This window comes from Carcharodon carcharias, chromosome 6, assembly GCF_017639515.1.
Source record: "Carcharodon carcharias isolate sCarCar2 chromosome 6, sCarCar2.pri, whole genome shotgun sequence".
NCBI lineage: Eukaryota > Metazoa > Chordata > Chondrichthyes > Lamniformes > Lamnidae > Carcharodon > Carcharodon carcharias.
The window spans coordinates 129,873,894-129,890,992 of record NC_054472.1 but is presented as its reverse complement, the minus strand read 5'-3'; the positions used below and the strand labels follow the sequence as shown (position 1 = coordinate 129,890,992).

At 41.6% G+C, this 17,099-nt stretch overlaps 1 protein-coding gene across 1 annotated transcript in view; it reads left to right on the top strand.

Moving 5' to 3' along the window:
* Positions 1 to 14,994, top strand: part of LOC121278827 (cyclic nucleotide-gated cation channel beta-3-like) — a 118,988-nt gene extending 103,994 nt beyond the window's left edge. The window contains exons 12-13 of the mRNA XM_041189281.1: positions 383 to 501; positions 14,844 to 14,994. Coding sequence (XP_041045215.1) covers positions 383 to 501; positions 14,844 to 14,994 — 270 coding nt within the window. The remainder of the gene's footprint in view (positions 1 to 382; positions 502 to 14,843) is intronic.
* Positions 14,995 to 17,099: the final 2,105 nt, after the last annotated feature.

Here is a 17,099-nt window from a genome sequence, read left to right as displayed (position 1 = left end):
AGCCAACGTGAGCATAACAAAGCCCCAAAAACAGCAGTAAGTTAAATGACCAGTTAAGCTTGTGGGATTGGATGAGAGTTGAATGTAGGCCTGGATGCCAATAGAATACCCAGGTCTTCCTCAAATATTGCCATGGGATCTGTACAAGCACATGGGGCCAAAGAACCCTTGACAATGTAGTTGTCTCTCATTACTACGCTGCAGTATCAGCCAAGGTTATGTGTTCAGAACCTGAAAACAAATTTGAATCCACAAACCTTTGACTCAGAGACCATGTTGGCAAGGCTGAAACAACTAACTTCAGGACTTCAACATGACAGAGCATGAGATACTAATTTGTGACAACATTAAATGGCTCTTAATCTCATGTTTTACATTTCAGGGAGATATAGGCAACGAAATGTATATCATCAAGACAGGACAGGTCCAAGTGCTTGGTGGACCTGATGGCAAAAAGGTTCTGATTACCTTGAAGGTTGGATCAGTATTTGGAGAAATCAGGTAATGTTGTTGCTGTTTAGGCATGGAAATAAATAAATATATATTTGTAATAGTATCAAATCTATTATACCCCAAAAAATTTATGGGAAGTATCTTGAAATCTTTATTAAGGTTATACAACATTAAAACAAAGACCTTTGAACATATTCGTGCAACATTTCTTGGAAGACTTTTGCAGCAGATTTGAAGTGTAACAGAACTGTCCTGTGGTTGTATCCATCACCATGGCCAATATCAATTACATAGCAAATGTAGCTTCTCTATTCAAGAACGGATGGAGACAGAAAGCAGGAAAGTACAGGCCAGTTAGCCTAACATCAGTCAGAGGGAAAATGTTAGAATTTAAATTATTAAGGAGGCTGTAACAGGGTAGGGAGGTCTTGTGGTGCATCGTTAGCTTTTCTGCCTCTGGGCCAGAATCTCTGGGTTCTTGATGGCCATAGAAGGTACGTTCATAGCATGGCCAAACAAGTTGATTATCAGCCTGTAAGTTCCTCCAATGCATTTGATGGTGGGCGGTAAAAGCAGGGGAGTTTCATGGTCAGCCATACTGTTGTACTTTGTCAAGCATAATCGTGATCCAATCCAATGGAAATTCCTGGGCACCAACATACTCATGGTACCTGAAGGAGGAAGAGGGTAGCAGAGCATTTAGAAAATCTTAATGCAATCAGGCAGAGTCAACATGGTTTCATGAAAGGAAATCATGTTTCATAAATATATTGGAGCTCCTTGAGGAAGTAATAAGCAATGTGGATAAAGGGAAACCTGTAGATGTGGTGTACTTGGATTTCCAGAAGGTTTTTGATAAGGAGTCACATCAAAGGTTACTACACAAAATAAGGGCTCATGGTGTAGGAGATATGAACATGGATAGAGGATTGGTTAGCTAACAAGAAGCAGAAAGTAGGGATAAATGGGTCATTTTCGGGTTGGCAAGTTGTAACTAGTGGACCACAGGGATCAGTGCAGCGCTCTCAACTATTTACAACTTATATCAATGACCTTGATGAAGGGACTGAATGTATGGTTGCTAAATTTGCTGATGACACAAAGATAGGAAGAAGAATAAGTTGTGAAGAGGACATAAGGAGTCTACAAAGAAATATGAATAGGCTAAGTGAGTGGACAAAAGTTTGGCAAGAATAGAAAAATAGCATATAATTTATGTGGTGAGAGATTGCAGAACACTGCAGCACATAGGGATCTGGGTGTCCTGGTACATGAATCACAAAATGTTGGTATGCAACAAGTGATTAGGAAGGCAAATGGAATTTTGTTCATTGCAAGGGGAATGGAATATAAAAGTAAGCAGGTTTTGTGGCACGTACACAGGATAGTGGTGAGACCATATCTCAAGTATTATGCACAGTTTTGGTCTCCTTACTTGAGAAAGGGTATGATTGCATTAGAGGCAGTTCAGAGAAGGTTCGCTCAACTGATTCTTGGGATTAAAGGATTATTTAATGAGGAAAGGTTGGGCAGGCTGGGCCTGCGTCCATTGGAGTTTAGAAGAATGAGAGATGATCGTATTGAAACACGTAAGATTCTAGGGAATTTGAAAGAGTGGACACTGAGAGGATGTTTCCCCTTATGGGAGAGACTAGAACAAGGGGGCACAGTTTAAAAATAAGGGGTCTCCCATTTAAGATGGAGAGGAGGAGATTTTTTTTCTCTCAGAGGGTCATTAGTCTATGGAGTTCTCTTCCCCAGAGAGCAGTGGAGGCAGTGTCATTGAATATTTTTAAGGCTGAGTTAGATGGTTTCTTGATTGACAAGGAAGTAAAAGAGTATAGGGGGTAGACAGGAAATTAGAGTTGAGGCCACAAGCAGATCAGCCATGACTTTAACAAATGGTGGAGCTGGCTCAAGGGGCCGAACAGCCAGCTCCTGCTCCTAATTCATATGTCCATATCCTAGGTCAGAGGCAATTACATATTACTGATGAGAAAATATGTTCATCTTCAATGAGATGTAGGCAATTCCCTGAAGCTGCTTTCATAAATGGGAGTCGGATAGGTGGTGGACCTGCGAGGAAGCAACCCAGAGCAGGAGAGTATAAATCAGGACCAAGGCTTGAGATCTACACCACTTATCTGGGAGTTGGAGAGGTGGCGGATCTGCAAGGAAGCAACACAGAGCAGGAGAGTATAAATCAGGACCAAGGCATGAGGCTTACACCATTTAGCTGGGAGTTACAGAGGCACACCAGTCAGCTGCTCAGAACCGGCCCGCACTGAGTTCAAAAAGAACAAAACAAATAGTGACATCACAGGAACGCCGTAAGTTCATTGGTTGATAAGAAACTGCTATTAGGGACTGTCTTTAAATTGCTGTAAATTAGAAAAGTGACCTTTAGAGAAGTGGCTATACTTGGATTTAAGTGAGAACCACCAGGAATAAGGGAAAGTCAAGGCCAGTATAATAAATTAATATAAATAAACCAAAGTAAAATAAAGTTAAGGCATGGCAGGGCAGCTCAGTCGAGCAGAATGTGTGTCCTGTAATATGTGGGAAGTTATGGATGCTACTGGTGTCCTAGTCGACCACATGTGCAGGAAGTGCTGCCAGCTGCAGAAGCTCTGAGTTTCAGAGTCATTGCGGCACATTGGCAAGGCCGAGAGCTATTTGGAAAGCACATTCAAAGAGGTGGTCACACTGCAGCTTAGGAATCTAGAGGCAGAAAGGGAATGGGTAACCAAAAGACAGTATAAGAAAACTAGGCAGGTGATGCAGGAGTCCCTTGAGGGTCCTGCTCACAAATCAGTTTTCCATTTTGGAAGCTGGTGGGGGCACAGGTTCCTCAGAAGAGTGCACTGGCACTCAGAGCCATTTTGTGACACTACGAGCAGATAGGCTGTGAAGGAAGAGTAATAATGATAGGGGATTCATAGTTAGGGAACAGACAGACATTTCTGTAGCTGTAGATGTGATTCCAAGATGGTATGTTGCCTCCCTGGTGCCAGGGTCAAGGATGTCACCGAGCAGCTACAGGACATTCTTTTGGGGAGGGTGATCAGCCAGAGGTCACGGTCTACATCGGTACCAATAACTTAGGTAGAAAGGGGGATGTGGTCCTGCAATCAGAATTTGGGGAACTAGCTCAAAAATTAGCAAACAGGCCCTCAAATGTAGTAATCTCTGGATTACATGCAAGTGAATACAGAAATAGGAGGATAAGGCAGATGGATGCATGGCTGGAAAGATGGTGCAGGAGGAAGGGCTTCAGAATCCTGGGACCCTGGGACTGGCTCTGGGGGAAATGGCACCTGTACAAGCTGGACAGGTTGCACCTGAACAGAGCTGGGACTGAGTTCCTTGGGGGGCGTTTTGTTAGTGCTGTTTGGAGGGCTTTAAACTAACTCAGCAGGGGTATGGGAACCAGGAGAGAATATTAGAGAGAAATACTAGGGTGCACAAATTACTGAGAGAGACTGATAGCACTAGTATAGGGCTTCCAATCGATCAAGGTGCTACTGGTGTGAAGCCATGAGAAAATAATCTGCAGATGTGCTCAAGATTCCTGGGGATCTGCCATGATGCTTTCATTCAAGCTCCTCAACCATTTTGAGCCTGCAAATGTACTTAAGGGCTAGCTGCTATGGGGCAAGGGATACTCTCCTCAAATTTTTTTGATGACATCCTTCAGAAACCCAATGAAGCCCAACAGTGCTACAATAAATGGTATAAGAACACCAAATGTGTGATTGAATAAGTTGTTGGTATTGATGTGAGTTATGCTTTCCACATTATTTTAGGATGTGCATGGGCACTTGTGCCTTTAGATACTTTGTGAAGTTATTAAGATGTTTCTGGGGCAGTATTGTAGGACATGTAGTGGTTGATATGGCACTGACTGGTCCAGTCATGTTTGGGGTTCATGTCTTGGGTTCCAAATGGTATTGTCATTTTTGCCCTTATTTCTACCAACATCACTTCCACATAAGCTTCCAAGAATCTTAAGATTGGACTATAGCACATATTCCTGATTCTGGTCCACCTTCTGTCATTCTGCTTACACGTGCACCTGTTCTATCTCTGCCTCCTTAACACTTTGATCACCTTCTACTCCTTTAAGCTGCAACAATAATCAACTGCCACAGCTAAATCAAATTTCCCTCTCTCCCAGCAGCGGAGAACAATTCGGCAGAAGGATTACCAATTTTACCTCATCAAGGATATTAAATCAGGACCTCACAGGAAAAAGCAGTTGGACATCATCAGCATTACATGGGTAGATGGAAGTCGCACCAATTTTCTAGCAGGCCCAGGAAAATCCAGGCCAATTTAATCAATAACTCTTCTAATCTGGGAATGATGTGTTAATATCTTTAACATTTACGCATGTCGATGTTCATCTGTTGATGAATCAGTTGAATTATTGCTGCACATAGAATATCTTATCACTAATTGTGAGCAGGCAAACTGTAAATTATTGGATTTAGAATTGGATTAAGATTTCAAACAAGTAGAAGACACCATTTCATTATCACCAAAAAGAGCAAAACAATTCCAAATCCAATCAGATTGCAGCTAATTTACTTACACTTTTTGCAACTAGAGCCAGTTAAAGTAACTATCCAAAAAAACTGAGACTCCATCCCATTGTAATTAACAAATATTCATTGTTTTTAATGCATTTGATTTGGATTAATTTAACTGCCACTGGATAAGAGGATACTAAAGCTTGTGGGATATTTCACTTTTTAAAATATTGTTCAAAGCATAGCTCAGAATTGTTTTTCCCCCTCATAAATGGAATGCAATTTATGAAATGTGTAGAGTTCCATTTATACTCGTAAATCAATTTAAGTCTTTAGTTGAACTGCTGTAAACTTTAGGCAATTACTCACGCTCTAAATATAATTTAAAATACATTGTTAGCATCTTGAGGGTAATTTGGTAGTCGGTATGCATTACTGCGCATTAAAGGGACAGCTGATCAAATACAACTTTAAAGAAGTTAGACAAATGTTCCATTGTATCTTATTATCTACAGCATTTGATAAAAAGTGAATAGCATTAAAATCCCAGCCATGCAGCCTGTGAACGTTATCATTTTTAACCATGTCTCTCTTCATGCAGCTAAAATGTAGGTTAGCCCCTTGTGGCAATTCAAACAAGGGACTTCCAGTTGCTGGCTGCATTCCAGTGGCACAATGTATGAGCCAATCAGATTTTCAGCTTCAGTAATTGATCCATAGGCAGGCCTAGATATAATTCATATCCTGCTCCAAAAACTAATGAAGGTAATCCTCTGTTAACTGCCACTAGATAAGAGGATACTAAAGCTTGGGGGATTTTTCACTTTTTACAACAATGTTCAAAGCATAGCTCAGAATTGCTTTTCCCCCTCATAAATGGAATGCAATTCATGAAATATGTAGAGTTCCATTTATACTCGTAAGTCAATTTAAGTCTTTAGTTGAATTGCTGTAAACTTTTTACTTTTAACTTTGGGTGTTGGGAAGAAAATAACAACTTCCATCAAAGGCAGAATAGATTGAGATCTTCTGAAAACAAACAATGGCAAACAGGAAAAGATCTATTGGTTCATCGAGCCTGTTCCACATGACTGTAAAGCCTTATGCATTACAAAACATGTACTCCGTACTGCACCCAACCCCACCCAAAAGCCATGTAATCATAGGGATCTCCGCAGTCCCCACAACCCCCTCCCTGGCTAAATAGTAAGGGGTGGGTGAAGCCTGCCCATGATCCAACAGCTGCCCTACAGCAGTTTAACACTGGGAGCAGCATTAATTGCTTTGAACTTCCACCCTTGTCTCTGGAGGAAGTTCCTACTTGACGTGCTGCCGGGGATGCTGGGTTCAAGAGGCCAAGGGGAGGGTTAAGTGGGGGGTTCCTCAATACAGCCAGGGAGCCCACGAAAGAGGTCACACCCACCACCACCCCCCCCCACCCCACTTTCCTGACACCAGCTAAAGCTACTGGGCTACCTGCAATGACATGGGCGACCCCCAATCATTGGTAAACACTGATAGAGGCAGGATGAAGCCCTTAAGTGGCCACCTAAGTGTCTCATCAGGCATCAGGCCCAAGAGTGGGTGGGCCATCCAACACCTCCCTTGCACCTGTAAAATTTCAGACAGACAGGGGCAGGTAGCAAGCAGGCCTCCCGCTGGATTTTGCAGGGCCTCCGCCTTCAAAGCTACCGGTAGGGAGCTTAAAATCCAGCCCATAATGATCACATAAGCAACAATATGCATTTATATAGCTCCTTTAACATAGAAAAATGACTCAAGGTCCTTCACAGAATCGTGGCCAGACAAAAAGGAACAATGCTGATTCAGAAAAGGCAAAACTAGGAATGACTAAAAGGCTAGTTTTAGAGGTGGATTTTAAGCAGGGTCTTAAAGGAAGAAAGGGTGGTAAACAGTCTAAGAGATTTTTTTTATTCATTCAGGAGATATGAATGCCACTGGCCAGGCCAGAATTTATTGCCATCCTTAACTGTCCTTATGAAGGTGAACCATTTTCTTGAGCCGTTGCCATCCATGCAGTGTAGGTACCCACAGTGCTGCAAGGGAGTTCTAGGATTTTGACCCAACAACAGTGAGGAGAATTGTCATATAGTTCCAAGTTGGATTGGTATGTGACTTGGACGAACTTGCAGGTGATGGTGTTTCTATGCGCCTGCTACCTTTGTTCTTCAAGGTGGTACAGATCACTGATTTGGGAGGTGTTGTCAAAGGAGGCTTCATGAATTGCTGCAGTGTATCTTGTAGAGGGTATAAACTGCAACCATGATGGTGTAGGTGTTGAATGTTTAAGGTGGCGAATAGGGTACCGATCAAATGGGATGCCTTATCCTGGATGGAGTCGAGCTTCTTGGGTGTTGTTGGAGCTGCACTGAACTAGCTGCATTGAATACAGGAATAGTATTCCATCACATTGCTGACCACTGCCTTGTAGATGGTGGGCAGACTTTGGGGAGTCAGAAGGTGAGTTACTCACTGCAGGGTTCCCAGCCTCTGACCTGCTCTTGTAGCCACAGTATTTATATGGTTGGTCTCCAGTTATGTCTCTGGTCAAAGGTACCCCATAGGACATTGGTGGTGTGGGATTCAGCAATGGCAATGCCATTGAATTTCAAGGCGAGATGGTTGATTCTCTCTTGTTTGAGATGGTCATTGCCTGGCACTTGTGTGCCACTTTTCAGCACAAGCCTGAATCTAGAGTGAATTGAATTGCTGAAGACTGGCACCTATAATGCCGGGGACCTCAAGAGGAGGCTGAGATTGGCGTGCGAAAAAGCACAAAACACACTGCAGTTTCTCTACACCAGAGGAAGTAATTTCTTTATATCTACCCTATCAAATCCTTTTATCACTTTAACCACCAATTAACTTCAACATTCTAAAGTTAAGAGAATGCAAGCCAAGTTCACACACCATCACTTCAAAGGTACCTAGCCGACTACGTTGATTCTGCACAGGCAGACAGCACTGAATGCCACTGCCTGTGTGACTCATGCAGCGTTCTCCAATAAGGAAACTCGTACAGGCCACACAGGTAGTGGCACTGTCTGTCCCCATGGAATCCCCGGGGATAAGCTTGAACAGTGCAGTGCTCAGATACTGAACAGTGGCACAACGTGAGCAGATATTTTTCCCCCCAATATATTTTCCACAAGCCTGAGCTAATGCTATGTTATTACATTTTTTCTATGTATTATATGCAACAACTCAAATCTATGCTAGGAGCTAGTGAAAATGTAGTTTAGGAGAATTATATGAGCACAATTTTAACTTCAAATGCATTATTAATGCACACCTTCTCTGGCTTACGTAGATTGGAATAGTCTATAAGGCAATGCCCATTACTATAGTATATTAATGATGGAACCAACTCTATTAGATGCAAAGAATATCTCATTGTAATAGATGCTGTTTGCAGCTCCAGTAACTGATTTGATTTGTGCCAGTGCCCAAAAATATTTATCAATGAGTGGGTGTAACCTCTGAAATCAGGATTGATAGTGGCTGGGTCCAGTCACAAAAAAATTATCAATTGCATCTGTTAAGCTGTTCAGAATGTATGATTGTGGCTTAACTAGACATTTATAACATTCAATTAGTGTATTCAGATTTACTACACCTGCTGTTAAAATAACCATTTACAGCGATTGAATTTTGCAAATGATAAAAGTTCGGCAAAGTAACATTTGATATTATGCCCAAACATTTGAGATTGCTGTAGCCCAAGTAGATCCACTTTTCACCTGACTTGCTGACATCAATGGGTATTTATGACTTCTACCATTGAGTAGGTCATCAATGATCTTCCTTCCACCAGAAGTGGAGATGTTCACTGATGATTTCACAATGTTCAGCACCATTCATGACTCCTCAGATACTGAAGCAGTCCATGTCCAAATGCAGCAAGACCTGGACAATATCCAGGTTTGGGCTTACAAGTGACAAATAACATTCATGCCTCACAAGTGCCAGGCAATGACCATCTCCAACAAAGGAGAATCTAACCATCGCCCCTTGATATTCAATGGCATTACCATCACTGAATCCCCCACTATCAACATCCTGGGGGTTACCATTAACCAGAAACTGAACTGGACTAGCCATATAAATACTGTGGCCACAAGAGTAGGTCAGAGGCTAGGAATCCTGCAGCGAGTAACTCACCTCCTGACTCCCCAAACCTGTCCACTATCTACAAGGCACAAGTAAAGTGTGTGATGGAATACTCCCCACTGGTCTGGATGAGCGCAGCTCCAACAACACTCAAGAAGGTTGACACCATCGAGGACAAAGCAGACTACTTGATTGGCACCCCTTCCACATTCACTCCCTCCACCACTGACAAACTGTGGCAGCAATGTGTGCCATCTACAAGATGCACTGCAGAAATTCAACATGTCTCCTTCAACAGCACCTTCCAATCTGTCATTGGGAAAACGTTGGAGTCTATTGTAAAGGATGTAATAGCAGAGCATTTAGAAATACATAATTTAATCAAGCAGAGTCAGCATGGTTTCATGAAGGGGAAATCATGTCGAACAAATTAACTAGAATTCTTTGCGGAGGTAACAAGCAGGATAGATAAAGGGGAACCAGTAGGTGTAGAATACTTGGATCTCCAAAAGGTGTTCGAGAAGATACTGCACATAAGGCTACTTAAGATAAGGGCCCATGATGTTGGGGGTAGTATATTATCATAGATAGAGGATTAGCTAACTAACAGAAAACAGAGAGTTGGATAAGGGAGGCATTTTTGGGATGGCAACCTGCAACTAGTGGAGTGCCATAGAGATCGATGCTGGGGCCTCAATTATTTCCAATATATATTAATGACTTAGATGAGGAAAGTGAATGTACTATTGGCAAGTTTGCGGATGACACAAAAATTGGTGAGAAGATAAGTGTTGAGGATGACACAAGGAGTTCACAGAGGGATATGGACAGGTTAAGTGAGTTGGCAAAAACTTGGCAGATGGAATATAATGTGAGAAAATATGAGGTTATGGACTTTGGCAGGAAGAATAGAGGAGCTAAATACTATTGAAGTGGAGAAAGACCACAGAAGGCTGCAGCACAGAGTGATTTGGGGGTCCTTGAATCACAAAAAGCAAACATACAAGTTCAATAGGTAATAGGGAAGGCAAGTGGAATGTTGGCCTTTATTTCAAAGGGAACGGGGAAGTCTTGCTAAAACTATACAAGGCACTAGTTAGACCACACCTAGAATCCTGTGAACAGTTTTGGTCCACTTATCCAAGGAAATATATATTGGTATTGGAGGCAGTCCAGAGAAGATTCACTAGGTTGATCCCAGGTATGGAGAGATTTTCTTATGAGGAGAGGTTCAGTAGGTTGAGTCTGTACTCATTGGAGTTTAGAAGAATGAGAGGTGGCCTTATTGAAACATAAGATTCTTAGGGAGCTTGACAGGGTAGCTGCTGAGAGGTTGTTTCCCCTTGTGGGAGAGTCTAGGACCAGATGGCATAATCTCAGAGTAAGGGGGTCACCCATTTTAGACAGAGATGAGGAGGAATTTCTTCTCTCAGAGTCTAGTCAATCTGTGGAATTCTTTACCACAGAGGGCTACAGAGGCTGGACTGTTAAGTATGTTCAAGGGTGAGATAGACAGATTTTTAATCAGTAAGGGAATCAAAGGTTATGGGGACAAGGCAGGAAAGTGGAGTTGAGGATTATCAGATCAGCCATGATCTCATTGAATGGCAGAGTAGACTCGATGGGCCGAATGGCCTACCTCTGTTCCTACGTCTTATGGTCAATCCCACGACCGCTACCATTTAGAAGGACAAGGGCAGCAGACACATGGGAACATCTCCACCTGGAAGTTACCCTCCAAGCTACTCACCATCCTGACTTGGAAATATATCCTTCACTGTCACTGAGTCAAAATCCTGGAACTGCCTCCCTAACAGCACTGTGGGTGTACCTTCACAAAGGGACCACAGCAGTTAAAGAAGGCAGCTCACCACCAACGTCTCAAGGGAAATTAGACATGGGCAATAAAGGTGTCTCGGAAGGAGCCCAGGTTGCATGGTATTGCTCTAATTTCAAGCAGGAATCATACATCTCCTGCTGGCATTGGTGTACATTGCTCAGCATATTTGATACCATCACTGAATTACCCACTATCAATATCTAGGACTATTGACCAGAAACTTTACTTGACCTGCCATATAAATAGTATGGCAACAAGACCAGCTCAGAGCCTGGGTTCTTTTTTTTTTTGCAGATATTGACTCACTTCCTGACTCCCCAAAGCCTGTCCACCATCTAAAGGCACAAGTCAGGAGTGTGATGGAATACTTTCCATTTGCCTGGCTGAGTGCATCTCCAACAACACTCAAGAAACTTGACACCATCCAAAACAAAGCAGCCACTGGATAAGCACCTCATCTAACACCATGAACATTTACCCTCTCCCCCACTGATCCAGTATGGCTGCTGTGTGTGCCATCTACAAGACGCACTGCAGCAACTTAGCAATGCTTCTCCAACAGCGCCTCCCAAACTCTGGTCCTCTGCACCTAGAAGGACCAGGGCAGCAGGCATGTTGGAACACCGAAACATCCAAGTTCCCCTTTCAATTCACACACCAAACTGACTTGGAAAATATTGCCATTCCTTCATCTTGCTAAGTTAACACCCTGGAACTCCTTATCTAGCAGCAATCTATCTTCACCACACAGGCTGCAACTGCAGCAGTTCAAGAAGGGCCTTCTCAAGAGTAATTGGGAATGGGCAATATATATCTTTGTCAGCAATGCCCATGTCCAATGAATGAATAAAACACAGGAAATATGGTTGCACTTTGTCTCATTCCCCCAGCAGAAAAGGAGTGCTGGAGACCACTTCACCGAAATCCTGACCCAAAACTTCACACCTTTCCTTTAGAGAATCATAGAATAGCACAGCACAGAAGGAGGCTATTCAGCCCATCAAGTCCATGATCGCTTTTTCAAAAAGCAACCCACTAAGTCCCACTCCCCTGCTGTTCCCCCATATTTCTGCTATTTGTTTTTCTCCTCTTGAAGGCTACAATTGAATTTGTATCCACCACCCATCAGGCAGTGCATTCCAAATACTAACCAATCATTGCATAAAGATGTTTTCTTCATGCACACTCTGGTTCTTTTGTCAATAACTTTAAATCTATGCTCTATCAGAATTAGCCTCTCAGCCATTGGAAACAGTTTATCTTTATTAATCTATCTAAATCCTTCATGATTTTAAACACCTCTGTCAAATTTCCTCTTTGCCTTCTCTAAGGAGAAAAATCCAGCTTCTCCAATCTATCCACATAACTCTCATCCCTTATACAGAGAACCATTCTATTACATCTTATCTGCACCCTCTCCAAAGTTGTCCTTCCTAAAGTGTGGTACCCAGATGTGGACACAGTGGACTAATATTTTATATAGGTTTAGCATAACTTCCTGGCTGTATTAGAACCTTCTCTTTATAAAGCTCAAGGTCTCATGTGTTACATTAACTGCTTTATTAACCTCTCCTGCCATCTTCAAAGATTTGTAAACATGCAGGTGGATATTCCGAGGGAATGGCTAACTTGCAATCCCCACTCCCCGCCCCTCCAACAACTAAAAGGTCCGTTGGCACCGCACTGACTACAAAACCCGACTACCCCACTGTGATAATACACTGGGGCAGCCTTAATTGGATCAGAGTGAAACTTCCACCCCCACCTGGAAGGAAGTCCCACCCTAGAGACCTGCCGGCCAATTAGATTAGCTGGCAGCTCTCTAGCCTCAGCAGCACCAGAATCAAGCTGCGGCCACTGCTGGGACTTAGGCAGTCCACAAAGATGAAGATGTGATGGATCCCGGACTTCAGGTAAGTCAGGGATATTCATGGTCCTGCCTGGCAGACCACAGCAAGAAGAGGAAGGTGGGGAGGCTGGTGGGTTGGGTTTTAGAGGTAAGGGAGACGGGTAAAGAGGGGACATGATCTCAGGAGGGGTCTCCCCAATAGGCACAGGAGACATCCCTAAGGAGGTATCCCCCCTTTCTGCCCAGCAGCTTTCACTGCATGGGCTACTTGCCTTGCTTCCGCTTTCTCCTGATTGCAAGTATTATAGCAGGGAAGGCAGAAAGAGATCCTTAAGTGGCCAGAAATTGGCCTTTTAAGGGCCTCAGTCAGTCCAAGGGCTGGCAGGCTGCCTGATGCATTATCTGCCTACCATAATATGGGACACAGGTCTACGGGTAGGCCAGGAGGCAGTGGGAAGGCCACCCATTTTATTTTACAAGCTCCTGCCCCTTGCCTTCAAATACACTGGCGGAGGACAGTCATTTTTTAATTCTTGCATGGGATGTGGGCATCACTGGTAAGGCCAGCAATTGTTGACTATCCCTAATTGCCCTTGAACTTGAACTGAGTAGCTTGCTAGGCTACGTCAGAGGGCAGTTAAAAGTCAACCACATTGCTGTGCATCTGGAGTCACATGTAGGCCAAACCAGGTAAAGATGACAGGTTTCCTTCCCTAAAGGGCATTATGGAACCAGATGTGTATCTGCAACAATTGATGATAGTTGTCATCATCATCATTACTGAGACTATTTTTGAGTTTCCAGTTAAATTAATGGAATTCAAATTTAATCAGCTGCCCTCATAGGATTTGAATCCATGTCCTCATGAGCATTAATCTGGGCCTCTAGTTTACTAGCCCAGTGGCATTACCACTACTCCACCATTCTCCTCACGGTCTGACTTTTAAACCTTTAAAATTACATCGTTTAACATGTTTTGTCTGTTCTCATTGTTCCTGTCAAAATGTATCACTTCACACTTACACTGTGCTGGATTTCATCTGCAATGTGTCCAGCTTTTTCACCAGCTGGTCTGCATCCTCTTGAAATCTTGTCTCTGGACTCTTCCAGAACTCTTCTGGAGATATTCTGAGGCTCAGTAGGCTGTCCATAAATGCTTAAGATAAGTGACTGATGACTTGTTTACCAGGGCCATCAGTTATATCAATTTTTCCTGCAATGATAACAATCAGAATGAGTGAGCACATGGTTGTGTTTTGGCTGCTCCTATAGTTGCTAGGCTACAGCAACTGTTGATCTCCTGGGCCACACAATGCAGAGGGCTGCACTTTCTTCCTTCTGCCTTGCTCTCACCTGCATGACTCCCGCCAGGAGTGAACATTGACCCTTAAGTTTCACCTCACAGACAATCCAATAACACCAATAGTAGGAATTATTTGGCAGGTTAAGGAAATTATGTTGTGCATTATGTTATGTTCTGCTGTGCGGAGGGTTAGGTTAATCCACCTGAAATAGGCTAAGTTTAGGTATTCATCTGAATAACCTGAATTTATCCCCTTTGGATTTATCGGAGTTATCACTAGTCCTGTTCTCCTCCCAAATAATTATATTGATCGGTTATTTAAATCCATAGAATAAACCTCATCTGATCAGATTAATCATTTTTTTGTACTTGTGCCCTATTACAAATAGATTGTTTTAGTCACTGACTCCATTGAATCTTGATGATCTGGTTTCATTTTGCATTAGTGCCTTTGCATTGATTCAGTGGTATTGATTTTTCATAAGGATTGGCTTTCTGTTCATACACAAATGTATATTCTAATGTTGAAAGATCTGCTCAAGTCTATCAAAGTTGCTATCCTCTATTAGAAAACGCTGTCTATAGGTTATTTAGGTGTGACTGCATCCATTCTGTGGCTTTAGTCCATTACATATGATTTGCTTGATAAAATAAACAATTTATTTTCCAGTACAAATGTATAAATGATGATTGAAGCATGAAGTTGGAACTGATTAGGTTCTATTATTATTGCAGTCTTCTGGCAGGAGCTGGAGGGAATCGACGCACTGCCAATGTAATTGCCAGTGGATTTGCAAACTTGTTTATTTTGAACAAAAAGACTCTGAGTGAAATTCTGGTGAATTATCCATATTCCCAAAAGATCCTTAAAATGAAGGCCAAGTAAGTAAAGAATACTTAAAATAGAATCAAGTATTGTAATGCAGACTTATATGAAAAACAAACCATCACTTACACATCTAGATCTAGGGGCTACACTGTACCCATGCTTGAGAAGTGTGTAAAAGAGTTCATAGTCATTGGTAACACTGCTCACTTTCCCACTTCCCTCTTTCATTACCAAGGTTAGGTGGAACACTGAAAACACATTTATAAATCTAAAACACACAAGAAATTGTCCATTTTCATTTAGATTATGGCCAAGCCACAAGCTGTGTTTTAGTCAACAGATACACGAGCTACACGTAGCTTAGTGCCACATACACTTTTACTTACCTTGTTTGACACTGCCATCCTAACTATTCTATCTTGCTGAATGTCATTTATATTGTTATACATGAGGCTTATTCATAAATAAGCATGATCCAAAGTGGAGAAAATAGAGCTTTATTTCATAACACATGTAGTAAAGTATCCATCTTTGACACCACCTCTGTCTGTCCCAATGATCATGGCATCACCTCAAAAGTTTATCTGCCTTTATATTTTTGCTTCTTTGGTAACTTTTTATTTATCATTTGCATGTCATCTGTTCACATCATCTGCTTCGGATTCCATGTGATGTGCACCCTACCTCTACGCAAGATTGTTGCTGTATTATCAAACTGACACTCCAACATCGGATTGTAGATGAGTTGAAATTCCTTCTGTTCAATGCCAGCTAAACAAAAGTCAAACTTTTCAGTTCTTGCGATTGCCTGCATGTCAAAGCATCAATTTCCCTAGTAACCTAATTATATTGAATGCAATGGTGCACAACTACTATAATCTTTTTCATCCCAAGTTTCACTTTCACATTCTTCTTCCTTAGTTATATTTTCTACTAACACCTTAGTATCTCCCTCACTGCCACTGAAATTATAACAAACATCTTCATCATTACATTTTTTTAGTTCAACAAGTTCTAGGGAATAAAATGCAACAACAAAGTCATGTAAGGGTAGAGAAACATTTAAGAAACGGTTACTATAACATAGTTGGGATCAACTTAAAACAGAAAAGGAGAAAGACAGATGAAGGTACTTGACTGAAAAAAGCAAATTTCTAAGTGATAAAAAGGAAACTAGCCCAGATAAACTGAAATGATAAAAAAAAGTTAGTAAATCCAGCATACAGATAATGGGAAAGTTCAAGTAGGATATTGTTAGAATAAAAAGAGTTCCTAGGTGTGTAAATTAAAATAGGACTTATGAAGAGGTGCATAACAAACCTGGATCTAATAATACACAGCAAATAAAATATAGAATGTAAACAAAGTAGGACACCAAAAATGCTGAAAGGTAAAGAAAGACTATTAGGTAACATTAAGAGAAACAGCAAAAGATCTTAGAAACATGTAAAAAGTAGAAGAACAGCTATAGCTGTAAGACTGAAAATAAAAAGATATATTTTTATGGAAGATGATACTGGGGGCTGGATTTTCTTGCACAATTGGGTGTATGTATGTGTTTTATTGTTGCCTGTAATCAAAGTATTTTAAAATGTAAGGTTAGTATGTTTTCTTATCCTCAGAGTGTTTTGCCTAAACTTTTACATGGTTCCAGAAGCAAGCTTTTGTGAATTTAAAAATAATGATTATTTATTATCACACACTTGCCCCAAAGGTTTAAATGCGTCATCTCACACACACTACCACATTCTTAAAGGTTAGATACAAATGAAGGAAAAAAAACACATTACAATCTGGAATTATTTCAGTCTTTTTTGTAGCAGGCCTGTTGTTTCTTAGATGAATGGGTGCTTTAGCTTAGATGAATGGAGTGGAAATCTTCTAAGAGCAGAGAATTCTCAGTAAGCCATGAAGCTTCTTGTAGTTGAATTGTCAGAAGATTCCCAGGTGAACTTTCAAGGAATAACTGTATATTACCTTGGCTGCATAGTTGTCTTGCAGTTGGTCAGATGGTTTAGATGACGTTTTTGATGGTATCCATTCAGAACAGATTCTGCTGCTATTTTTTAAGAGCAGGTAACAAATATGGCTGCCTTACTCCTGTGACAAGTTACAAGTCCAAAATCCTTTTCCAAATAAGATAGTATGTCAGACCAGCAAAC